At 43.8% G+C, this 25,492-nt stretch overlaps 2 protein-coding genes across 3 annotated transcripts in view; both read right to left on the minus strand.

The window, feature by feature from the left end:
- Positions 1 to 706: 706 nt before the first annotated feature.
- Positions 707 to 5,608, minus strand: LOC311019997 (uncharacterized protein). Of its 2 annotated transcripts, XM_084019704.1 has the most exons (5): positions 5,230 to 5,608; positions 4,813 to 4,938; positions 3,888 to 4,157; positions 3,317 to 3,499; positions 707 to 3,222 (listed from the first exon to the last, which is right to left on the minus strand). In XM_084019704.1, the coding sequence occupies exons 1-5, from the start codon at positions 5,477 to 5,479 to the stop codon at positions 3,197 to 3,199; spliced, it is 855 nt and encodes a 284-aa protein (XP_083875830.1). In that variant the 5' UTR covers positions 5,480 to 5,608; the 3' UTR covers positions 707 to 3,196. The 2 variants fall into 2 exon arrangements, with proteins under 2 accessions (XP_083875830.1, XP_083875831.1); XM_084019705.1 differs by lacking the exon at positions 3,888 to 4,157.
- Positions 5,609 to 5,988: 380 nt separating this feature from the next.
- Positions 5,989 to 25,492, minus strand: part of col7a1 (collagen, type VII, alpha 1) — a 49,752-nt gene continuing 30,248 nt past the window's right edge. Inside the window, exons 67-114 of the mRNA XM_084019577.1 lie at positions 24,867 to 24,971; positions 24,723 to 24,788; positions 24,275 to 24,310; positions 24,147 to 24,182; positions 24,003 to 24,050; positions 23,857 to 23,892; positions 22,792 to 22,908; positions 22,426 to 22,635; positions 22,302 to 22,337; positions 22,169 to 22,213; positions 21,930 to 22,046; positions 21,780 to 21,851; positions 21,585 to 21,629; positions 20,760 to 20,795; positions 19,726 to 19,761; positions 19,590 to 19,634; positions 19,437 to 19,469; positions 19,269 to 19,331; positions 19,149 to 19,184; positions 18,500 to 18,580; positions 18,326 to 18,394; positions 14,889 to 14,924; positions 14,707 to 14,766; positions 14,549 to 14,593; positions 14,428 to 14,463; positions 13,575 to 13,610; positions 13,436 to 13,495; positions 13,227 to 13,352; positions 13,064 to 13,135; positions 12,903 to 12,938; positions 12,754 to 12,813; positions 12,599 to 12,643; positions 11,961 to 11,996; positions 11,782 to 11,817; positions 11,355 to 11,411; positions 11,178 to 11,249; positions 10,555 to 10,626; positions 10,388 to 10,423; positions 10,211 to 10,291; positions 8,714 to 8,767; positions 8,472 to 8,525; positions 8,320 to 8,382; positions 8,179 to 8,241; positions 7,968 to 8,084; positions 6,906 to 6,983; positions 6,548 to 6,601; positions 6,361 to 6,409; positions 5,989 to 6,141 (exon numbers count right to left, since the gene is read on the minus strand). Of these exons, the coding sequence (XP_083875703.1) occupies positions 6,125 to 6,141; positions 6,361 to 6,409; positions 6,548 to 6,601; positions 6,906 to 6,983; positions 7,968 to 8,084; positions 8,179 to 8,241; positions 8,320 to 8,382; positions 8,472 to 8,525; positions 8,714 to 8,767; positions 10,211 to 10,291; positions 10,388 to 10,423; positions 10,555 to 10,626; positions 11,178 to 11,249; positions 11,355 to 11,411; positions 11,782 to 11,817; positions 11,961 to 11,996; positions 12,599 to 12,643; positions 12,754 to 12,813; positions 12,903 to 12,938; positions 13,064 to 13,135; positions 13,227 to 13,352; positions 13,436 to 13,495; positions 13,575 to 13,610; positions 14,428 to 14,463; positions 14,549 to 14,593; positions 14,707 to 14,766; positions 14,889 to 14,924; positions 18,326 to 18,394; positions 18,500 to 18,580; positions 19,149 to 19,184; positions 19,269 to 19,331; positions 19,437 to 19,469; positions 19,590 to 19,634; positions 19,726 to 19,761; positions 20,760 to 20,795; positions 21,585 to 21,629; positions 21,780 to 21,851; positions 21,930 to 22,046; positions 22,169 to 22,213; positions 22,302 to 22,337; positions 22,426 to 22,635; positions 22,792 to 22,908; positions 23,857 to 23,892; positions 24,003 to 24,050; positions 24,147 to 24,182; positions 24,275 to 24,310; positions 24,723 to 24,788; positions 24,867 to 24,971 (2,919 nt within the window). The 3' untranslated portion in view covers positions 5,989 to 6,124. The remainder of the gene's footprint in view (positions 6,142 to 6,360; positions 6,410 to 6,547; positions 6,602 to 6,905; positions 6,984 to 7,967; positions 8,085 to 8,178; positions 8,242 to 8,319; positions 8,383 to 8,471; positions 8,526 to 8,713; positions 8,768 to 10,210; positions 10,292 to 10,387; positions 10,424 to 10,554; positions 10,627 to 11,177; positions 11,250 to 11,354; positions 11,412 to 11,781; positions 11,818 to 11,960; positions 11,997 to 12,598; positions 12,644 to 12,753; positions 12,814 to 12,902; positions 12,939 to 13,063; positions 13,136 to 13,226; positions 13,353 to 13,435; positions 13,496 to 13,574; positions 13,611 to 14,427; positions 14,464 to 14,548; positions 14,594 to 14,706; positions 14,767 to 14,888; positions 14,925 to 18,325; positions 18,395 to 18,499; positions 18,581 to 19,148; positions 19,185 to 19,268; positions 19,332 to 19,436; positions 19,470 to 19,589; positions 19,635 to 19,725; positions 19,762 to 20,759; positions 20,796 to 21,584; positions 21,630 to 21,779; positions 21,852 to 21,929; positions 22,047 to 22,168; positions 22,214 to 22,301; positions 22,338 to 22,425; positions 22,636 to 22,791; positions 22,909 to 23,856; positions 23,893 to 24,002; positions 24,051 to 24,146; positions 24,183 to 24,274; positions 24,311 to 24,722; positions 24,789 to 24,866; positions 24,972 to 25,492) is intronic.

Genomic DNA, 25,492 nt, shown 5'->3' on the forward strand with positions numbered 1-25,492 from the left:
ACCTTACGAAAGCTCTAGTGGCTCAATGGAATCATATCCCTGCAGCAAAGGCTCCAAAACCTTGTGGAAAAGCCTCCACAGCAGAGCAGCGGCTGTTACAGTGGCATACTAATGCTTGCGGTGGTGGCCTTTCTTTATCCATCACCTGAGCATCTGAAGCCTTTTCCACCTATTTATCTTTACATCCACAATAACTGACAGCTTGTCGCGATCCTGTCCTCGCCACGCTGTGCAGAATTTGTTACAGCTGTCACACAGCTTCTGCCCAACACATGCAAGCCCAGAGCACGACAAGGCGCTGACTGAGAGGAACTTTTGAAATTAAGTCGGGTAGAGGAAGATGACAAGGTGACGCTGAAGCTGCGTGAGGCCTGTTAAGAGTGCGATGAGGTGGACATGGAGTCGGTGCGTCTTCCACCAGGGGAAATCAAGTGAGGGCAGAGAGTCATGGAAAAACCAAGGGGGGGAGGAGTCATGGCCAACAAGCAGAAAATCCTTTCATTAATTCTTTCATCATTCATCTTAATCAGTCACACGTGCACAGACGCAAATCATTGAGGTGTTATTTTCTTTTCTTGTCAAGCAGACTCCACTAATCAGAAGGTCACATGTTCAACAGTGCCACGTTTTTAAAGTGTTGTGTATGAAAACCTGCTAACCGTTTACATTTAAACCTAAATGGCCAAAATCAGACGATACACCAAACTTGTTTTTACTCAAAGATTTGCTTTATAAGAAATATCTTTTTAAAATGTTCCACAATACTGGTTTGCACACACAAAAACACACTCTTCCATCATCAACAGAGTATAAAAATACCTTTAAAAATAGCACCTTTTCTCTGGCAGGTAAACATGTAGTCGTAGATGAGAAACATGACCTCCCCCCAAACAATAAAATACATTATATACAAAATATTGGCAGAATATTGTGCTTGATTCTTCATATGTAATAGATATGATACAACTTTATTCATAAGAATAGCCCAATACAGATGTGCTTGGAGTGTGAGGAGTTGATTCAGGCTCCTGGGTTTCTGGAATTAAAAGTCTGCTTCATTCCCAAAATCAAGTACATAAAAACTTTGGAAGAGAATGTTCAAACCCTAAGAGCACAGACATAAGAAGCACCACAGAGAGTGAAGTTTCATTTTCTGCTTTTGGTCTAAATTGACATATTGCTGTACTGTTTGTCATGCAATATAATTGTTCTATTAAATGAAGGGGACGTATAAATAAAGCTATGCTTTGTAGAAACGTGAATACATTTAGGAGTCTAATTTGATTCTCTTTTTTTTAATTAATTCATATTTCGCGGTGCAGTAGCTTTCGTCTTCCCCATAGCGATGTTTGCAGAGGCTGCTGCCAAATACTACAGTATTTATTTACAGCATTCGCTATGCAAACTGACCCAAAAGACAAGATTTTCCAGATACAAAGCTGATATAATAATCTAAAAAGTTACTTTATCCAGTCACTCCCATGTTTTTATGTCGGAGGACATTACTGTAAGATTGTCATTGGAAGCAAATTTTAAAATGCACAATTTAAAATATTTCCACAACCCACCAATCTGCCCATTTTGTACAACCGCGTATTAGGGCCACTGTAAGCGAAAAAAAAAAAAAAAAAAAAAGCAGAGCCGAGAGAGGTGGGCAATATTCTGAGAAAAAAGTGGCAAATTTGCTAGTTTTAAAGTGGCAAATTTGCTAGTTTATTATGATGCTAACAACCGGCATTTATGCTAGCTAACTTCCCATGAATGTCGCTTTTATCTACCGCTAGCTTAGCCAATACACCGGATCAATAAACACACATAAGATGACAATAACCATCAACAGCCATTACCCTAAGGACATTAGCAAAGCGTTGTCACATGTTGGGATGGATTAATTAGAAAGATAAAAGCGACATTCATGGAAGTTAGCTAGCATAAATGCCGGTTGTTAGCATCGTAATAAACTAGCAAATTTGCCACTTTAAAACTAGTAAATTAGCTAGTTTTAAAGTGGCAAATTTGCCACTTCAAAACTAGCAAATTTGCGACTTTTAATCTCAGAATATTGCCCACCTCTCTCTGCTCCGTCCCCCCCGACAGTGGCCCTAATACGCTGTCGTATTTTGCTACTTTACTACAGAGTAAAGTTAAACAGTCTGTACATACAAGGAGTGAGCAAAATAATAAAAACACCTTATAACATCAGCTTTGCAAGTTCATAAAAGAGATTCATGTGTTGCTGTTGAAGAGTGTTGCTTCTTCTGTTCCTCTTTGCTGATGCAGCATTTATGATTTTGGGTGTCATGATTTTTATATCTCTCTCTCTTTGCCAGTTTACAATGCAGGCAGCAGCCGCAGCTGAACCACGACTACAAAGACAGCTACACAAGTGTGCTAGTTGAATAACAATTAGCAGTACGAGTATTTTTAGGACTAATTCTTTTTTTCAAGTGCTTGGTTTACTGCTGTGGATTTGTAATAAGGCTGTACTCTCTATTTAAAATAAGAACTAGAATTACCACCTCACGGTTGTCATGTTGTAGTTTACATCCATGTCCGTCTTAAGTCCCATCATGTCCTTATTTTATTCTATTAGACATTTGTGGGAATTTGTCATAAGTAGCAGATTAATGTTTTACTTATTAAGTGTTTTGTGAGGTCACAGTGACCTTTGACCTCCAAATTCGTATTAGTTCATCCTAGAGTTGAGAATGGACCCGACAGGTACGACCTCCGGCCGTGGCACAGAGGCATTCAAATATGCATCTTTGGAAAAAGTGGCACAAAGTGCTTGTAAATGTCAAACAATGATGACATGAGCATCATGGAACGTGTGGAAAGAATATTTTCATTTTCAAACTATGCACCAACTGTGACAGATTTAACCATCACTTCCAGACAGAGAGACATTTCTTTCAGCTTCCTTGTTGGGATAATAAATGCACTGATCGGCTCCAAGTAAACACACATAATGAAAGAACAACGCTAAAAATTGCAGCCTTTAAAAAAATGACCAATGTCTTTTTGCATGGCTTGGAGAACATAAAGCAAGCTTTGGCATCCCCTCACAACCTCGGGTAAAGTTTGGGTTTACACAAACAATAAATAAACAAAATCTTGAGAAATTTGACAAAATAATGATCTATAAAAGCTTTATAAAGACTAACATCCAGTGGCCGAGGAGGAATTTTCCTCAATATCAAGCTGTCTTCAAGGGATGGCGATCTGCACAAAAGACCTCTCGTTAGTCCGCATACACCCAACAACCGACATGAACGTGTGTGTGTGTGTGTGTGTGTGTGTGTGTGTGTGTGTGTACCTTCGGCCTTCCCGAGGCAGAGCTCCTCACACTCCTCGGGGAGGAGGAAGCGGTTGTCGTTTCCTTCACAGCCGCTGTAGATGAAGGGTCTGCAGGCCTGAACCTGACTGTTAAAGTACCAGCGAAGAGTGTATCGTCCACAGCTTCCCTCCTCCATGGGCAGGAGGCACAAGTCTGCTGGAGCTGCAGAACACACACATGAATGAAGAGTGTGCACGAAGACACAAAGAGGCACACACAATGAGAAAAGGGCAGGCCAGGCAGAACGGAGCAGAGGCAGAGCAGTAATAAAGAGCAACAGGGGGCCTGAAACAAGTATTCATGCCTTTGATCAAAACCCATCAATTCAACCTGTTTAGTCAGAACATGTTGCATTTTTTGAGATGCAAGATAACGTCTCAGCACTGATATATATTATTCTTTGTTTTTGTATTTTACTGGATGCATTTATGCCTTTAAGTCAACAGCAAAAAACAGCCAACGGATCCCGACACATGCAGGGAGGACCAGACACCAGGCAGGCAGGATTAATCCTTCATAAAACCCCAAAACAGCACACCAGCTGGATTACCTTCCCCTTCGACTCTCCTCTTGGACCTGACTGATCTGGCTTTGGCTGCTTTCAGGGGTGTAACTTTGGCTGCTTTCGCGGGTGTAACTTTCGCTGCTTTCGGGGGTGTAACTTTGGCTGCCCTCGGGGGTGTAACTTTGGCTGCCCTCGGGGGTGTAACTTTGGCTGCTCTCTGATAGACAATTCTTGCTGTTTTCTTAATGTCAGCTGTGGCTGATTTTTTTGGTTCAAGTCTGACTGTTTTGTCAGTTTGATCCTTGACAACCTCACCTGTCAACACACACACACACACACAGCAGAGACACATTGAGTATAACAAAAAAAAACAATGTGATAACAGGTTTAAAGACGATGATGATGATCCAGGTGAAAGTGAACAGACTCAGGATGGTGTGCGCTTGTAGAAGGCATGTGTGAGAGAAAATCTGCAAGGCCAACACGGACTCGTAATGTCACGAAACGAGCACAAAGTGAAACAAACGCGCTTAATTAATACGAGGCACGCTCCTCCACCACTGATTGGATTATGTGCCAATTGAACAAACCGAATTATGGGACACAAATTTGCCACGCCATCTTCCATTTATCACATGAAACATGTAGAATGTTTGTAGCATGTGAACGGATTTTGTTTACGTTCGGGCAAATTATCATTCAGTTAAAGAAGATTCAACCTTGTTCTTGTTCTCGAATTTGTGTCCATTGTAATTGTGATGATTTTAATCACAATTGCAACTGGATGTTAATGAGTGACTAAAAGCTATTGTCTAATTTTGGAAAGCTTATTTTTTCACTTTCGAGCAGGGAACACATGCAGGTTTTTCAGACAATGTGCTGGTTTCACGCATTTCACGTGAGACCAGGTCACTTTGGGACGGTGCTCGGTGTGTCGCAGAGTGCCATTTCACAGCGTGAAACTAATTACCGTCGCTCTCGTTGGCCGGGGGAGTGAAGTAAAGCAGCTCATCCAAGGGGTCGTCGTAGGCCTCGATGGAGTAGATGTGCTCGTAGTCCGGGTCGTTGGTGTTCACCACCACACGCAGCTCACGGCCTGAGAGAAAAGCAACATCACACGGGGGCCGACATCCGTGACCTTCCTTTGACTGTATTAACTCAACTAGGAAGTCTCTAAATACAGTCTAATATTTGTACACGTATACATTATGTGGGACATAAACATAAATGGAGTCCTCTGTTTTCTTGCTGAGAAAACCACCCAGTGTCCAGAGGTCTCCAGACGCAGTGCCACCAAGATAAACCTGTTTGTTAGGGACGGAGACGCAGACAGACGCACACGGATGGAAAAGGCCCGACAGGCAGAGCGCTGGACGGACAGACTCACCCTCCTCACCCTTCAGGACCAGTTGTTGCTCTAGTGCAGGGCGAGACCTGACCGGGGGCTGGGACCGGTTTACTGGGCCTGTACCTGAGAGCCAGATAGGACGGGGAGGAGCGAACACGGACACCAAGGGAGCAGAGACAGGGTTCAGGTGAGCGAGAGGGACCAGGTGAGTGTTACAAGAGAGAGAGGCCGGATAAAAGGTGACATGATGAAACAAAGGAAGGACGGGACATTCTGGTAGTAAAAACATCAGACATGAGCCGCCAACAACAATTATAATCCCAAAGCACAAAAAAACAAAAGAATCATTCCACCTTTCAGCATTCACACCAGCTAAAAGGATTTACAGAGTCTTTGCCAGACTGGACAACAAGGGGCAATCTTCCAAAGACGGCTCGTAATCCTTTAAGGACTCAAGTCGCTGCTGTACGGACTTGTGTCGCACTCGAGTCAAACATTTGACTCGAGTCAAACATTTGACTCGAGTCCGCGTCAAATCAGAGACGATTTAACTGAAGGCTGCGGACATCTGTACATTATGCAACACATAACGATTTGCGGTGATGAATAAATTAAACGGGAGCAAAATGTTTGTTTTGGCCTTGTTCTCAGTGACGCTGCATATTTATTAGCTGCTGCTTCACAACACTGATGAGGCCTCGCATTGATTGAACAGCTCACGACAAACACATTAGTCATAACTTTGGGAAAGTTGATCATCGTGGGTTTTTCATCCTATTTTCTTTTCATTATTTTATTTTGAAATATTTAATGCAATCTCAGTTTAGCGTGTTTATACTCTGCAGTAGCATATGTGCTGTAGTGCACCGCTGTGACTCATGCTACATCACAGCCCCTCGGTCCACCTTTCTCTCCTCCGCTGCAGTCGGGCGGCTCACTCACCTCCACACGCTGGCGATCGGGCAGACGGACGGGAAGGAAGCAGGAAGAGAGGGAATAAAATAAATAAGAAGGTCAGCTTGACGAGTCACAGCATTGTTGTAGTTCTCTGCGGCTTCTTTCTTGTATCTTTCATAGAGTTTAGCAGAAGCCGTGACTCATGTGATGCGATCACGATCTCAAGTTCAGCTTGGGGACAACGGCATTATAAATTAGCCACGTAAGACTCACCACAGTGCTGACTCATCTCCGAGCGAACGTACTCTCTGACCTCATACTCCTGAATTAAAAAGTAAAAGAGGGGGAACAGAGCACAATAAAAAAAGTGAGCTGTGTGTGTGTCTGTGGGTGTGTGTGTGTGTGCTGTTCGGCGTCAGCGTCTTCAGATTGAGCCCCGCGGTAAGGCTCGAGCACTGACCGTCATGCCTGGCTCTCCTCTGTCTCCCTTGACTCCATCTGGTCCCATCTCTCCCTGCAACATGGACAGCCATTAGGACACACGAGACCCACAAAGAGGCCTGCAGCGCATTCATTCATTAGGCTGAGAGCCAGGTGCAGCACATGAACTAAACGCAAAGTCAAAGTGAAAGGTTACATCAGCAATTGGGACTTTAAACAGAAACGTTAGACAGACGTTTGAGAAAACACAAATTCAATTCTGGAGGTCAACAAGTCATTCAAATGTTTTTCATAAGGGTCCCAAGACCTCGGCAAGTGATTTCCTATCAAAGCTGAAGAAGCCAAGAAAACAATCAGGACACAAGCGTGATACTAACCAGCTCTCCTCGCTCCCCCGGGATCCCTGGGATACCGCGTGGACCCACCATGGAGGGGCCAACTGGACCTCTCTCTCCCTGTCACACGGGAAATACAACATCACAACACACACGTCAGCAGGAAGCAGGCATAGTATACAACTGATTGTATGTTCAGTGAAAACGACGACAAAACTGTTAATGTTCTACTGTTTTCTACTGTTTGTTCTAATGTTCCACTGTCTTTTCTCCAAATAAGTTGCTGCTGTATTTACAATTCAATAAATTCAACAATTCAAAAGTGATTCCACTTTGATACAGACATAAAAGCTACTTGTCATTATGCAGTTCTGGGACATTGTGTCATAAAAGGTTTATAGTCCTTTTGTCTGAGTGTTTCTTTTCCATCCTATTAATGGATCAGATGCTCAGCCTTCCTTTCAAGCTCCACCAAAGCAAAAACATTGGTTTAGGAAAAATAATGCAACTAGGTCGACACAAGGAAGTGTCTCAGTGTAAATAAAAGACAGAAGGTGTGTCCATCAAAGCCACTCGATGGCCTCGCTCTCTTGTCACCAGTTTGTTTATTCGCTTGATGATGCAAGAGACGGGCCAGTCAAACACAGACGATCGAACCATCAATCACCGCGATGAAGCAATACACAGAAATCACACAGAACTAGCAGTCAGGTGGAGGAGAAACAGGAGAACAAACTGAGGAGAAATCTAAAAAAAAAAGGACTGTAGTCTTTTTATAGCAGTCTTATATCATATTCTTAATGTCACAGCTGTCAAAAAACTAAAGTTCTATCCTCGTTGCCACTCAAACACCTCTAACTGCTGCGGTTTTGTGCTCTCGCAGGGCGAAGCGCTCGGGACGTTTGTCTATTCTTGCCTACATGACGCCCAATTGTTCTTTCCTGGATTGCCGTCTAACGTGTGCACAGTTGCAGTATGGGACTGATGCAGCTGCTCTAACAAGGGCTTGTTGAAATGACATTATACCCTCTTTCATCTCATCAGTGGACATTTGCCCCCATAGATGTAGAATAATCCATCATCAGCGAAAGTAGGGATAGTCACCTTCTGTCCCTGGAGCCCCTCTGGGCCTTTTACACCAGCTAGACCCTGAATGCCAGTCAGGCCCGGGGATCCATCCACTCCTCGAGGGCCAGGAGGACCAGGTACACCAGATGGGCCCTACATGAAGCACAGAGACGGTTAGTTATGGATCTCTTCAGGTTTTCTGCGGTGTTGTGCTTCTGGTAGTGCATACATAATGTGAAGAACTCACCCTTTCTCCTTTCTCCCCCTGAGTTCCTTTGGGTCCCGCAAGCCCGTCAAATCCCCGGTCCCCCTACACAGACAAGAGACAGGGTCACGCTTTCGGACACATTACGTCGAGCTAGTTGAAGAAAAGTTATGCAGCACATACCTTGGGGCCGACTAGTCCTTCTTTTCCAGGAGCCCCCGTGGCCCCAGAAGGTCCGAGTTCCCCCTGGAAAACACAAAGCACGCCTGTAGAAGTCCAATCAAAAAAGGAGCACCGCATGCTGTCTGTTCCTGCACCACAGATGTTCCTCATACCTGTTCCCCTTTTCTTCCTGGTAGGCCTGATCGTCCATGAGTCCCACCATCACCCTGAACGCAAACACTCGTTAGATTTCCAGAATACAAAGCACACAGTACCTGACTCACATAACTCACTTTATGTCATATAACAACAACAAAAGGATACAGTATGTTAAAACACACAACATGCTTCTCTTTCTTTGTTTATTATTTGGACAGAAAATAAAACTAATTTTCTCTGCCCGTCTTAATCCCACCTTCTCTCCTTTGGGTCCGTCGCCTCCACAAAGCCCCTTGGGTCCTCGGTCACCCTGAAAACACACACAAGTCCATCATTGACAGATGCTCGTGGATCACAAAGAGACAAGACACTCTAAAGCAGCCAGACAGAGACGCAGACAGTCCTTTTCACCTGCCACTCAGAGTGAATACACACACGGTGAATACAGGGAACCCAACTCATCCAAGTGTTAGTGTTCAGAGTTCTTATTTCAGTGGGGAAATAACTGCTTTCCAAGTGGGATGATTTGGGATTTGAGAGTTTTTTGCATCTCTTTTGACTGTGCGTTTGTGATATAGTGATTCAACTGATGGGGGGCTCTCCGAGGACTTTCTCCTAAGTCAGTGTGTGCTGGGCCTTTGGTGTTGTATGTGTGCAGTGATGTTCCTTTGAATGCATGCTGGTGTATTGGATGTACATGTGGGGGACTTGGGGAGGAGCTGTGCCTGAAATCAATAATGAATTCTGGGGGTTTTAAACACGTTGAGCTGCATTGTTGTTATCGAGGCACAAAGCGGGTCGCTTGGGCTATCTGCTCACGTATCAGTCTTCTTCATTGTTTGTTTGAACCCAATTATAGTTTTGTCTTTCCGCATATTTCAGAATGGTGACAGGGCTGTGGTGGAATGTGAAGTGGTTTGTGTGGAGGGGAAAGAGCCAGGGTGTACTGAGATGAGAGGACACTCATCTTTCCACAGTAAGCTCCTGATTCAGTGGCATACGCACAGGTTCATGTCCAACGAGTCAATGAATAGATGCAGGCGTAGGTGTTGGAGTGAATGGTGGACGGCTACATTAACAGCATCCTCAACAAACCTATCCGTTATTAAGCAAACTGATAAATATCCATCAGAGGGGTGGTAATGGATTTCAAAAGGAGAGGACGTTGTGCTCAAACGCCTTCATGACCACCGATAGGAGGACAAATTGGTCGTTGCGGTTGGAGATCTTCTTCTTGGAGGTCGATTTTGGAAAAGGGATTATGTTCGAGTCCTTGAAGCACTGTGGTTCTGTACATTAGCAGAAGGAGGTGCTGAAGATATTAGTGAACACTGTAAACCAGTAGAGCTGCACGTGGATCAAGTACAGCTGGACTTATCCTGTCCGGACCTTGTTCATTTTCCTGAAAGTGGCCCTCTTCCTCCTGAATGTATAACGGAGGGACGGGAGGCGGGATGGGATGTGAGCAACGTGGGACTGGAGACTCTTCAGACCACATAGAACTCACTGAGTTCTTCTTGAAGGTTATCTCAATGAGATTACCTGATAAAAGTTATTAGAATAAAATACAAAAACCAGCCCGCCTCAACCCCTCCGAAGTGTCGCCCTCATCTTTAATTGGCTCAGTAATTGCATATAATTCAAATGAATAAATTAAGTGAAAGAAAAAAAAAAGTGTTTGCTCAGCTCAAAACATTAATTTCTGGGTAATCTTCATTATAATGTTTGGGTGAAGCAAATATTACACACACACCTTGACTCCTCTGGTTCCTACAATGCCAAGCTCTCCCTTCTCCCCCCTCAGCCCTGCCAGCCCGTCTTTTCCTGCTAAACCCTGGAGAGAAAGAGGAAACAGAAATCACGCATCGTTCTGTCCACAAAAGAAAATGAAAACACGCTGAAACAAAGGGATGGAAATAAAATCACAAACCGATTCACCAGGTACTCCAGGATGGCCGGCTTCTCCCTGCCGAGAGACGACAGAATGACAGTAATTCAAGCAGCCAAACGATCATGTGTACCGGCCGCCGACGGGCTCTGCTATAAATGATGACACAGATTTAATCACAATAATCATCCGTTCTCTGCATTACTTGCCTTCTGTCCACCGGGGCCACGGGCACCAGGGAATCCAGTGGATCCTCTTTCTCCTGGCTCTCCCCTCAGACCCTGATATACACATGCACAGATATATGCATATTGATCATTTGGAATATCAATACAGTGACCTCCCGGTTAACGCAACATAAGAATATTGTGTAAATGTCAGGTTTACCCGTTTGCGTTACCGTTAAGCGATTCATTTTTCTGATTTAAATAATCAATGTAGGCATCCTCTTGGCCGTCAGATCCACGTAACCAATGACAACATATCACCCAACTCTAATTTAGATTAAATACTGTTAAAGGCACACTATCTAAAGCTAAAGCAATTACGATAATTAGCGGCAAACAATTTTGATAATTGTTATGATTGGCTGATTTCAGCTTATCAAACACAAATCCTGTAGCTTTCTTTTAGTTCATGTGTGTGGAGGTTTTGCACTACTGGTTGGATTAAATGAGAAAAGTAAAGATGGCATCTTGGATTTTTGGAATTTCTTGTGGCCATTTTTCACTTTTTTTATTCTATGTTCTTCTATAATAATAATTAAAAGATCACTACAAATTTGGCAGGCATAAAAACCGACCACATATGCTCTGGCAAGAAACAAACTCACCTGCTCCCCGAGCGGGCCTTCTTGACCCTTCACCCCTTTTTCTCCCTGCACACCTTTGGGCCCCCTGTCACCCTACAATTGAACAATAGTGACATCCACAAACAAGCCAAATAAACACTGGGAGAACAAATGTACTCATCTGATTGTATTCAACATTTGAAATCAGTGTTCACTGACTGTTTCTCCTTTGGTGCCCTTTTCTCCAGCAGGTCCTCCCACCAGGACAGTGTCTCCCTGTGGGCGACGGCACAGCTGTAAACATCTGGCTTCCCCCCCATAACATCAACACACCATGTTTCATCCTGTTTGCCTTTTCTTAAGCAGCGTCACTTATAGTATCACAGCTCATTAACATTGTGCGTATTCATAGATTTCTCCTGCCCTCTCATGAAAGAGCTCTTTCAAACTGGACACAATGCGTCTTATATTCCTCCTCTCTGCATTCTTGTGTCGGTGTCCAATTGAAAAGAAAGAGAGCGCGATAGAGAAAGAGAGAGAGAGAGAGAGAGAGAGAGAGAGAGAGAGAGAGAGAGAGAGAGAGAGAGAGAGAGAGAGAGAGAGAGAGAGAGAGCAGTGGTGGAGCTTATTAGATATTAAAATGCACCTTCTCTCCTTTGTCACCTTGAAGCCCGATGTCTCCCTGAAGGAAAGAAAAAAAGATTGAGAGCAAAACATTTCATTCGGGCGTGTCAATTTAATTCACCACTTTGCATGAGCAGAACGCTCACGGATACAGGCGGCCTGACGACACGTAGAAATGGGAAAAGGACCGGTAGGATTCACCTTCTCTCCCCGACCACCACGAATCCCTATGGGGCCCTGATGAACACACAAACGCACATACTCCCATTATATAAACGGCTCCACACAGGAAAAAACTGACAACTAAACTGAAATCACAATAACGTAATGACTCCTGTACGGTTTGTTTAAAGGTGAGCACAGGTTGATCCTGGTTTTAAAATGACGGGTACCTGCAACACTCTGAGAGAGGACAGGTCCGACTGAATGATATTTTACAATCTAGTACATTGTGTCATGGGAAGAACAGCTCTTCTATCATAACAAAAAAGATGTACATGTATGTTTTTTTTCCTATTTGTTCCGGCATCCATTTAGCCTACTGATGATTGAGCTATTTTGAAAAACACGAAGCTTCAGGCTGAGTGGTCCATATTGTGAGGTTATTCCTATGCCCTTCAGAAAACATCAAAGGATATCGACGAGGAGAACTCGGAGCAGAGTGTTTCAGAAAGAAAAATACGCTGGATGCAGCGCTTTGTCTTTCGTGGCTGTATGTGGCCACTTGAGCTCTCTGTCCCCATTAAATTGAAAAAAAGAAGAAGCTGGCACTTAGTGCTTTTGTTGGTTCTCTATGTGTCCATGAGAGATGGATAAAAAAGTAAACACTTGGTATTTACCGTCGGGCCCCTCTCCCCGTCTAAGCCAGCACGGCCCTCCTCTCCCTAAGACATGACAGACAGGAATAAAGCACACATACACCAGTTTCTATCATCCAGAGGCAGATTCACACTACATCACTTCTTCCATGATACACTGATGCCAGCTGTCTTACTCTCAGCCCCGATTCTCCTCTCTCTCCTCTGGGACCCGGGACTCCGACGCCAACCCCCCCCTGGCAACAGAAATAATATGAACACCTTCCAAAAAAACCCATTAACATTTACGCAGCTCGACAGAAATAGGTGTCGCTTGGATAGTCACCTTGTCCCCTTTGACACCGTTGGTCCCAGGAGAGCCCTTGAAAACAAAGTATTGATCTCATAAATCTCGCTCAGACCTTTTTACTTCTACTAATCCAGAAGTCCAGCAGAATCAAAATCAAGCCTAAATATGGTAACTTTGAGCTGAAGATCTAAACTCACTGGTTGTCCAGCAGGTCCAGAAGGACCGGGGGGTCCGACATTTCCTGCACGGCCTGCAAAGCCCTGGAGACCCTGAAAACGAGACCTCGGTAATTGAAAATCTACCACAGAAATGAAGGAGAAAAAAAGCACACAGTATTGTGTATTCGGCTGCTCCACCAACCCTCTCCCCCGGTGGTCCAGGAGGTCCTAGCTGTCCAATTTCTCCTCTCGGGCCAGGCTGCCCAGCATCACCCGACTTCCCCTGTAGCCCCGGAGGACCAGCTGAACCAGGAAGACCTTGATCTCCCTGATATTAAGTCAGAGTGAGATTTTGACATGAGAGAAGTCAAAACATACAGTAGATCATCCTACGCTACCCCACATACTCACCTTTAAACCTTGAGGTCCGACTCGACCAGGGGGACCGGCCAGTCCGATGCCTTTCTCTCCCTGCAACACACATCATAACTACCATGTTGATCGGGTTTGATTTCAGGCAAATGAATAAAAACACATGACAGAAGCTTACCTTATCTCCTTTTGGCCCCGGAGATCCCTGTGCCCCCTATATGAAAAACAGAGCGAATATAAGAAGGACTGATTTTTAAAACCCAGCCCAATAATACATGATTGAAAAGCAAACAGAAACATGTACACTATAAATATCTGTTGGCATTCATTGTCATGCAGGTGAAGAAGCGTTCCATCAGTATGGGTTGTCATTATACCTAACACGCCCACTTAACCTCAAGGACAAACAGTTACATGAATCAAAACCTCATCAGAGACAGTTAGAGTCGACTCTTTAGATACAAGGTCCGAACACTTCAATAACACTGCTGTGGGAGAAAGGAAATTAAACGCAGAGTAGGTCATTTGGAAAAACCACCGAGACTTTGACTTTGAACACATCGCCTAAGCGAAAAAGTCCCGCCCCCTTTGTTCAGACCTCCGTTAAAGCCACTCCCCCAGAACGCCACACAAGCACAATCAGGAAGTAAGCATTGACCGACAGGCAGGCCGTCCAATTATTTTCTCCGGTCCGACTTTTTTGATTGGACGGGGTTTTTACAGTCCTGCCACAGCCACAGATGACATCTTTTTACATTTTCTTTATGTCAGAGCATTTAATGTATTCATTGCTATCCATATGGTATGAGGATTTCAAGTAATATAAAATAAAGTGTTTCTAAATAGAATCACCTACTCAACCTTTAAGTTAAGATGAAATCACTGGACTGACTGAAGAGAAAGAGAGAGAACGCTGAATGAAAAGTGTTTGTTGAGAAAGTAAATGAAAATGAAGGTCATGTCTGACCTTTGGGAACAATGGGAAGATAAACTGTACGTACACAACAACATTACAACAACCGATTACTCACATCTTCTCCAGGCTCTCCCGGTTCACCGTCCACTCCCTAAAGGGATGACAGATAATATGAACACGTTGTCGTGTGAACTTTAAGAAAACAGTAAATCGCCCTGCTGCATGATGCCACTCACTCTCTCTCCCTTGTTGCCGGGAGCACCTTTGTCGGCCCTGTTACCCTGAAAGACAGCGGTTGTGATACGGCGTTAATGAAAAAAACTCTTGACATTTTTACACTCGTGACACGGACTGAAAGTGAACCTTCAGGGCCAAAGCATTTGCCGAGACTTACCTTTTCTCCAGGTAGACCTCGCTCTCCAGGCGTGCCTGGCAGTATTTGACCAGCAGGACCCTGCATCAATCAAAACCAGGAAAGCCATGTCAGCTCCTTCTCTGTTCCGCTCTTTTAATTTCCCGAAGTAGAAAGAGGGTTCATGTAGCTACTTCAACATCATGTCAATAACAGTGACTCACGCTCTCTCCTTTGGGTCCGGGGGGTCCAGCCACAGCCTGTAGATGCAGAACAATCAAGAAAATAATAGTAATTACCTGTGAGGCATGAAGGGTGGTTGTTCTTATATGAAGAGACGTAAATGCATACTTAAAAGCCTTGGCATTCAAGAATTATATTAGCCATTTGCTTTTCCTGCTCTCTAAGATTAGCCTTCATATCTCTGTTTAAAAAAGCTGCTCTGGTGTCGTACATCACAAAAAACTGCCATAAAATACTAGATATACTATACTATATAATATTATAAAATACTAGATATACTATACTAGATAATATTATTTTCCACCTCCACTGTCTTCAAGCATTTAACCAAATATCCACTCAGTTTTCAAATTTTAACTCTTTAAATGTCAGTCTGTTTCCATAATGCCACTGTTGTTATTCATGAGAAAAAAACAAATTTGTTTCCATATTCTTAATGCTTAAACATTTAAAATGTTTTTTTTTAGATGATGCCTAATTTAATTACTTTCTGTAAACTTAATTCTATTTTTTTTTATGAGCTATATCAGTCATTGGCAGCAATATTTATTTTGATGCAGTTTTTATTTTTTCTGTATTTGATTAACAAATCTCACCTTTAATTTATAGTCACTGTAACATGTCTGTTATTGCTTTTTTATTACTCATATTACCTTTCAAAGTTTACCTTCTAATTATGATTACCGTTCATTTTGATTTTGTCCCCTTCTTGCTCCAGAAAGAAAGAAAACAGATCACATGATCACTCTGAACTACAACCATGAGAGCCACAAGCTCTCGGTTCATATGTCAGCACACAAGTACAAGAGAAATTGAGATAGGAAGGGGGAATTGTGACCTATTCTATTCCTATTTCTATCCACACACACACACACACACACACTACAATTTTGAATTTTAGATTGAAAGTCTGATATAATAGAATGTATGATTTGATACTGTAATGGCCTTGGGATCAAAAATGATTGTTTTCATGGGTTTCAAAGGGGACATTTTTGTCCTGAAGGAGCGTCTGTTTGTCGACTACACAGTTTATTACAGTCTTATTATAGGAGCTGAGGTTGAACTTAAGAAATAAACAACTCTCATGCTTGCCAAACTTTGTCATATGCATTAACGCAAACAAACAGAAAATGAAAAATCTCTAGTAAGAGCAGCCAATAAATTTGTACGACTGTAACGTTGCACTACTCCACAGTGAAAGTGACAATTTATTCTTTTCTTCTCTCTATGAGGCACATTTGTTACAAGAACATGCTAAAGTGGTCCGTGTGTTGTTCTAATAATGTGCATATTAAGCTGTAATTGACACATCAAGTAAAAATTCAACAATAATTGTTGCTCTAGACTAGTTACTTTGTGATCAAGTGCCATTTGTTCTTTGGCTTACAGTATGAAGACTTCCAGAGAAGTTGTGTGGAAGAAATCCACTGAGAAAGCTTCACACATGACTGTTATCATAAGTCTACTGCAGCTGGCGAGCTGGAAAAATGCGAAGTCACTTCATGTTTGTTTGTGTGCGTGTGTGTGTGTGTGTGTGTGTGTGTGTACCGGTGGAGCTACTGAACAGATGGGCAAGTGTAGACTTGCTATTCATCAAACCGGTGAACTCACTGACAGTGTCACCGCGACTCTGTCCAAGGTGCTGAACCTGAGGCCGTCAGCAGCGAGGGAGCTGCTCGAGACACTCGGCACGATTCATGTCGACATTACAAACAGCAGGGAAGGCGAGTAAATGACAAGCGAGCTCCATCTTTGTGTCTTTATCTCCAGACACTTTTCTTTCTCAGCAGAGAGAACATGACAGGTGGCGATGATGAGTTTACACTGTTGTCTGGTGATGAAAACACAGGCAATATGCTGTGATCGCAACATCCTGGGAGTTTGGAGCTTCATAACAGCTGTATGATAACATACATTTGACTAGACACCCGACAGAGGCTCCATGCAAAGGAATATGATTTTACAAGTAAACATTCCAAGTAAACGTCATGAAGTAAAGAGGTCTGAGCAACAAAAACTACTGGAATCAATACTAAAGTGTGATTAAAAACAACAACATTTCAGATGATAAATGTAATGTTGATACTGTAGACTTCTTTGTTTGTTGTGGAGGACGACCCATGTCTGTAGTTGAATAAATATGTTGTTTGTATGCTTAACTGAACACTTTCTACATACTGCCAAATGGAGGATTCATGTCTGAAAAAGCTGTTCCACATCTGTATGAGCGAGTCCATGAATTCCTAGTACATAGCTAGCGAATGTGTGAGTGCTAATACAACGCGTTGTCTGGCAGCAAACCTCATACAGAGATCTGAGGCTAAGAAGTTTGAATGGACGAGGCTCCGACGAGGGGAATCTGCACCACAGCAACAGCAAATTCAGAGTATGGTGCATATCCTTTTATACTGATATGTTGGTTGCTAGTTGGTATTGAGCCATGTCTCCTCAAGAGTGAAGAACAGACACATTTGACTATGTGAGGCTGTGATAAGCGGAACGAAAGTTAAGACGGTTAAATGCTCGTGACCTTCTGTCATTTTCAGTCTCACTGAGCTGAAATTTAATTGAGACCCTCATCATCAGAATTGGCAAAGACTTTGTTACGCTGAGCCAATCCCTCCTAACAGATGTCTGCAGTCGTTCAAATACAATACCTCACTGTCAGGTAGTGAAGACCAAGTGGTGCTGACTAATCACAACTGAGCCCCCCCCCCCCACCCTGTAGACCTGTGAAGACAGTACGCACACAAGGGAGAGTGACTAAATATGTTCTTGACGTTTGACTTGCCGTGGAAGTCCTAATTTGTTCAGAATTTGTTCTTTGAATGTCAATCAATACCAGCTGTATAACAGAGACGTTCCGCTGAGATTGCGTGCAAGGGGATGTGGAGGTCTTCTGCCTAATCCCAGCTCAAAATAACCACCAAATGGGAGGGGATTTATATGCTGGATCCTTCAAATTGCAGTGGATAGCTCAGCCAGAGCCATAATGTCATTTAAACAGGAATTATCTAAGATGCGTGTGACTCATGATTCTGGCTACCGTGAACAACTTTCCCTTCAGCTTCATGAGTCAAAAACTGCTGCAGCCCACTGAGATATCAACGCTACGGACTCCCCGACAACGTTAATAAGTGTACACACTGCAGGGGAATGTCTCTGGAGCAGCGTTTGGGCTGCAGGCAGCCCCACAGGGACAAACAGCAGCAGCCCGACCACAGAGCCTGAAGGAAGACTCAGTGTAGACGTCGGATGGAGCTAATAATAGCACTACAGGATTGTTTTTTATTATCACTCAGGGCAGCAAATCATTCTGTAGCTGGGATCACATCCAATAAAAGCATCCGCTAAACCAATTTCATTGACCGTCCTTTTAGCCAGAGGCTGCCGGGTAGACACAGCGTGTTCTCACCTTCCCTGGAGGACCGCTGTCTCCCTGCTCCCCCTTTAAACCGGCCTGGCCTGGAGGTCCACCAATGCCCTGAGGAGCAAATTACAAAATGATGACGCCATGGAGGACACACACTTCAAATTGAATACACAGTCTGAACACAACACTGGGACATAGAAACACGCACACACACACCTGTTTTCCTGATAATCCATGTATTCCTTCTTTGCCAGGCACCCCGTCTCTTCCAGGGACTCCAGGTTTACCTGCTTCACCCTGAGGAGCAGCACGTCAGTGCAATCACAAGCGTGTGCTTTCACGTTTACATTACAAATCATGTAAGAGGATCTGTGATCTTCAATACGGTGTCCAATTCACCTCCAACACCACGAATGACACAACTAAAATGCATCAGTTATGTGGTTTTCTATTATTTTATATATTTTGGTATATTTATTTTATAATAGTGACATATTGTTACACAAGTGGCCAATAGTTTACAATTAAATGAAACCAAGAAAACAGTGGTAGAAGAGTTCACTCTGATCACATGACATGCTGGGAGGATTGCTCATTTCTCAGCTGACGGTACAACAAATCACATGTTCTCTAAACTGCTTTTTTTTTCAATTTATGAACACAAAACACAGCTGAAGCTGCCATTTGTCAGCAGAAACTTGGTACACATGTTTTGCTGTTTTTATGTAATTACCTTCCCATTTTCAGCTATAATTGAAAAGCCTCAGGCCAAGAAAAATTCTATCAAATTTACACTTCCTCACTGTGCACCTCAACCTCGCAGTGCAGCAAACCGCAGGAGGAAAGATCAGGATCGCATACTCACCACCTGCCCCGACAGTCCTGGAGGACCCTGCGGACCCTGCAGGGAGAAATAAATACAGTGGTAAGAACAAATACAGTGGTAAGTGTTTTTTCTTTGAGGAAAAGCGGCGGGGACACTTACTACCGCTCCGGGGGGACCTGCTGGTCCTGGCAGACCTGTACTCCCTTGGGCACCTGGAGGACCCTGCAGAGAAAAGAAATTAACTCACACACTGCAGAGCTGCAGATTGGATACTAGGGAAATTCAACCTTTTGTCTAAAAGACGTAAAAAACCACTGGAATAGTTACCTTGATGCCAACACCTGGCTCTCCTTGAATACCCTGCAGACAGACAAAAAAATGCTTTTTATGACTTTTGCCAGCAAGCAACAACAAGAACTTCAGCACACAAGCTAGAACTAGACACTCGTACTGTAGCACGCTGAGATGTAGTAAACTTACCTTCACACCTGGTTGACCTGGAAGCCCGTTGGGACCCATGGGGCCCTAATGGAAACGCAGACCACCAACATGTAAACGGCTGCTGCAGAGAGTCTGTGAATGTGGACGCGTGCGTCGTCGTGTGTGTGATACTTACTGTCGGCCCCCTTATGCCGGGCTCTCCAGAGTTTCCCTAGAAGCAAAAATTAAAGTCATGTACAGGATACTCACGGTAGAAAATACTCACTGACACTTCACGGACCACATTTAACCAGAATAATTTGACATCTTGGAAATGTTTGTTTTCTTGAACAGATATGAGTGATATTGATCTTCTCATTCAACTCTCTGCAAGAAAGCAGGTAACTTCATCTCCCAAAATGTCAAACTATTGCTTAAAGCAACATATCTGAACGTTTAGAATACGTGAGCACTTAAGTGTTCATACTTTTACTATTAAATATACTCAATACTGGACAACATGGAGTTCACAGAAACAAAACACAAATGTGTCTCTGATTGACACGAGCGTCTCTCCAGGAGACACAAATATACAAACAGGTAAGCATCTGACCGCCTCGTGACAACAGGTGGGACAATACAAACACAGAGGATCAACGATGTCAACACAGAGACACTGGCATGGTAAGCTCAGAAAAACCCGTGCTGCGAGAGGGATAAGCACACAGCAGATAGCAGCAGGAACAGCTGCATGCGCGATAAGCAGACTCGGGCGAATCCACAATACAGTACTTTTTGGAGTACCAAAAAAATATTTATTCCCCTCTACTATTGTACACTAGATCCTGGCACGAACTCGGCTCAGGATGTCAGATGACTTCCTTTCATCTCCTGCGGTTTTAAACGTTTAAAAAATGTCTACTTTTTGACACTTGTACTTCGGGGACATTTGGTCCTTGAGGAACTGATCCAGATCGGACTGTTATCCTAGATCTCAGCTCTCAGATGGATGTTCCCAACACACATGAATAAAGATTAAAGCAGCTGATGATGGGTTGTTCTAGTCTCCTGTTGTCAAATGCAGATGGATCTTTCGAGCTATTTCCTGAGCTAAAGCCCACGGCTATCTCTAAAGCATTCTCCACTTGTATCTGATACCACGGGGACGGGTTCTCCCAGCCCTCCCTCCGCTCAGAGCTCAAGCATGCCAGCCAGCAGCAGAAAACCTACCGGTCTGCCTAGAACTCCTGGGAACCCAGGCAGGCCCTGGAGAGGACGAAAGAGGGGGGAAGGTTGGATGACAGGAGGGGGGGGGGAGGGGGAGAACAGTGTTGGAAGGGGGGGAACAAACAACACAGAAAAGGAAACGGGCAGTGATAAGACTGGAGGCGAGAGAGGAAGTCGGAGCAGTTAGCCGCACGGTTGCAAAAGGTTACAGTCTAAGGATCTACGAAGCCTCGGCCCAAGAGGGGGAAAGACAGCTTGATCAGCCAACCCAGTCGTTTGCTCAGATGGTTTACTGGGTTACTGGTTACTCACTGGTTGGCCTCGAAGACCAGCGAGCCCTGTTGGGCCCTGCTCCGACATGGAGGGGAGGAAAACAAGAAGTGTGAGGAAGTGCTTAATACCCTCCTCTCCTTTCTTTACATCGATTGCTGTGTCCGACCATGCAGTCAATGTCTGGACTTTAAGTGATGACTGTAAATATTGAACCTGATGGGAATCCTGCTGGTTTTAATGTTTTCAAAAAGATGAGCAGGTGCTTAATGTCCTTTATAGGAATTAGTACTATATTTATATACTATACTGTACGTTAATTAAGGCAAATACACAATAAGCAAACAGAATGAATAGAATATTCACAATAACTATAGTCTAACATTCATAATAAAAGGCCATACTTACCAAGTCTGTTGAAAGAAATATTCACTAAATAGTTACACACGCGTCTCGTTGAAGAAAATCATGACTATATCATGCTCTATTAAAAAAAGGTACAATATTGTCAACTTCACCTTCAAATGTCTAACATCGTATCCAGAACTTCACACTCACCGGTTTCCCATCCTGACCAGGTTTTCCTGGTTCTCCTGCTGTTCCCTGAAATGTCAAAACACACACTCCTTCTTACAATACTTTAACAGTTTTACATCATGTACTGAGTGCAGTTATGTTCAAACCAAAATCAGAGTTTCTCACTTTAGGAGTCTGTGATTCTGTGAATATTTGAATCTAGATTACGATGCTTACCTGCGAGCCATCACGGCCGTTTTCTCCAGACTGTCCTCTGTCTCCTTTATCACCACGAGATCCCACAAAACCCTGTCAAACACATTCAAAGTAGTAAAATTCCACATAGAAACATGCGATTGTTTTATTTGTATGATGTGTAAATCGTACCCGTTCTCCTTGAGGTCCTGGTGATCCTGCAGCACCGGGTTCTCCTTTCAGTCCTACGGTTCCTGGAGGACCTCTGACTCCAGGTGCACCAACCAGCACTGAGTCAGCAGATGCTCCCTACAACACATACACACACGAATGCTTATAAACTCCCTTCCATGTACTGTGGATCTAATATTTTCAAAATGTGGAATCCTGGAGTTTCACTGCATCAATATGAAGGCTGAAGAGGAGTTGACCTTTTGACCCGGTGGACCGGCTGCTCCTGTTAGCCCGAGTTGTCCCTGTGTTTACATAAAACATGAATTTCTCTCAGCGCTTCGATGTGGAGGACCAAAACAAAAACAATATCAATGTAACATAAACACTTACAGATTCTCCTTTGTCACCTTTGTCTCCTCTCCCTCCCTTTAAATACAGACATACAGGATGTTAGCAGAATCATGTTCAGTCCATGAAATACTTTCATCTGTTGACCCGACACTCCTCAGCTCACTTTATCTCCTGGTCTTCCAGCCTCCCCTACTTCCCCAACTCGCCCAGGATCTCCCCGTATTCCTGGTTTGCCTGACTCTCCGGAGGGCCCTGGGAGTCCCGCTGGCCCTCGCTCACCGATGGCTATACCTGAAGGCCCAGTTGCACCCACGGGTCCTCGGTCCCCTTGATCCCCTTTGGCCCCTCTCTCTCCTTGAAAACCACGAGGACCCTGGTGCACAACGGGAAATGGACAGAGGTACAAGCATCTAAATGTTAAACAGAATTATAGAGATGCAATATTTTAATTAACATCCAAATGGAGTGCACCATCTGGATTTGCTACGATCTTAATGTAAGCCTCCAAGATGCCTTTAGACATACTTACATCTGCACCAGCTAGTCCTCTGGGTCCAGGTTCACCAGCGCCTCCCTTTTCACCTTTATCTGCCTTCTGAACCACTGGTGCCTCCGTCCTGTCCACGGCCACCTTGAGATCAGACATCTGTGTGGAGGGAAGAAAGGAAATCGGTTGCTTCATAAAGTTCGACCACAGCTGCCAGTCTGTGAAATGCTTTGGACATCTAAATTTAGATTTCATCTCCGCAGTTGGAGAGTTGATTGTAATCGTGCTCCACATGAGTCCAACAATCCAAGGTCTAACGATCATTTTCAAATGTATTTGCCACAAATGTAATAATAGAAAGATATGGTTTTACTGTGAAGGACTGAGATGGTTTTTCATCTGCAGTAATTCAGTCATAATCCAACGTCTGTCACTGACGTCTTTGACATCAAGCCCCACATGCTGCTGTGGGTTTTAGCTACTTTTATAATAAACCAAGAGCCAATCTCATATTGGACCAGCAACCCTGTTAATCCTCTTTCACTGGACTGAAGGCATTTTTATTTTCAAACTAATTGACAAATTCTAAAAGTATCCTTAAGCTGTAGATGGTGATGACGCTTGCAAGAAAAAATATATAAAAACACTAAACACTAAATTCCAGGACCTTTTCCCATCAGCAGGACCATCGTGCTAAAAATATTCATCCATATATGTATATATATATACTGTATATTATACATAACACATACATGAGTAATATTTGAGATTAAAACAAAGAAAATGCTATACCAACAAACGGTGGTGGTAAAGTCGTTTTATGTGCATTACATGAAGCTGCAAGGTTTTTGGAAATAAGCAATGTTGAAAAATGTAACAAAAAAATCAAAATGGTCCTTCAGAAAAGGAATTGTGCAGTACTATGTGACGTTTGTGGGCTTTATTTTTCATCATTACCAACAGACATTTCTCTCTCAAAAGGGATCGTCATGCTAGAAATGAATCATGTTGAAATCCAGTGTAAAGGTGTACGTATTGCATTGGAAGACTAGAAACCTAACTACACCTTTTTTAACAGTCATGAAATTGCATATCCAGTCCACATACCCGAATGCCAAAACTGATCATAGCCTTCTGTACATCCTGGTGAGGGGAAACAAAAAAACATCAGTCGACAGAGATGAACTATATTGACAATAAAAGATTCCATGAGTCACAGCTGGGTCGCGACGGGTGATGAGCCGACGTCTTACCATCGCTGTCCCGGGTTTGCCCGGCGCTCCATCCTCTCCTGGGTCTCCCTGCCAATAAAAAGATATAAAAGTGTCAACAGAAAACACACGAACGCACCGCTCACGTCACGCTCTCAAATCAAGAAGGATGGACGTTTGACTTACAGGGTCACCTTTGGCGCCGGCCGGGCCTCTGTCTCCCTGGAAACAAAGAAAGTTAGAAGATCAGGAACGCCACTGAGGGGTTACTAATGGAAAGCAAACGGGGATCGATACAGACAACTAGGACTTACTCTGGCCCCCACCGCTCCATGGATCCCAGGTACGCCCTGAAGGGCAGAGCAAGGACAATGATAACAAACATCAACAGATAAGACTGTGGGAGGGCGGCGGCAGCACACGGGGACAGATGTAGATAAAATAACACACACATTTCTGCTGCTCCACTGGGAGAGCGATACGGCTGGGGACAAAACGACCACACGGGAGCTAGATAGATATCAGCTAGAGATCTGATGCTGATGCTTCTGTAACGTGCTTCTATGATAGTATGCAAAAAGACAACACAAAATGTTACATGCAGAAGAATTTATTTGTGTGTTTGATGATTTTATTGTACGTTTAGCCCTGGAGGTCCGTTTCATTCCTAACACAAAACGCTTCAGACACAGCTGTGACTGTAATAAGCATTTTTTAAAGGAATGTAATTAAGAAGAATATCAGAAGGTCATGCGTACTCACAGGAGTTCCTGGAGGCCCCTGGGGGCCGGGGATAGCTGCTACTGCTGCTCCTTTAACATACACCACCTGAGAGACAGGGACAGCGTACAGATTAGTAAAGATGATTCCCATTCATAATGTTTTCAAATGTGTCGATAGCTGCACCTGTCCGGGAGGGCCGATGCTGCCAGGTACTCCAGGAGGCCCCGAAGGGCCAGAGGGTCCAGCGATCCCAGCAAGGCCCCGGTCTCCTTTCTGCCCGTCCCGGCCCTGAAAAACACATTACACAACTGAGTCTCTATGCAGGGTTACTTCCTCCTGCACTCCAGCCGAGGCTGAACTATCAAATCAAAGCAGGTGGCCGCTGCCACCCCTCCACTGATGTTCCACAGATAATTAATGTGAATTTGCACATGAAACCAGCGCAGCACTGACATTTGGTGCCTCTCTGGATTCCTCTCAGAAGTGGCTCGAGCGAAAAAGGCGAGGCTTGATCATTAGAGGCGAGTGAATTTATATCGCGGCTCCTCAGAAGCCTATTGATTCAGCGGTGAGTGAGAGTGTGACGGCGATGTCAATGTCAGAGCAAACTACGATTGATAAATACAGACTTGAGAGGAGAAGTGATGATGAGGAAAAACAAAAAGGAGGAAGGTTGGTGTGTAATACAATAAAGTCAGGGATCGATACAGGAAGCAGCGGGGTGAGAGGGGGCAGATCGACAGGACGGGATACAGAAGCAAACAGACAACTAAACGAGGAGAGATAATGATAGAAAAGGAGATGAGGAA

Source organism: Eutrigla gurnardus (genome assembly GCF_963514095.1).
Source record: "Eutrigla gurnardus genome assembly, chromosome: 2".
In the NCBI taxonomy this organism is placed as follows: Eukaryota; Metazoa; Chordata; class Actinopteri; order Perciformes; family Triglidae; genus Eutrigla; species Eutrigla gurnardus.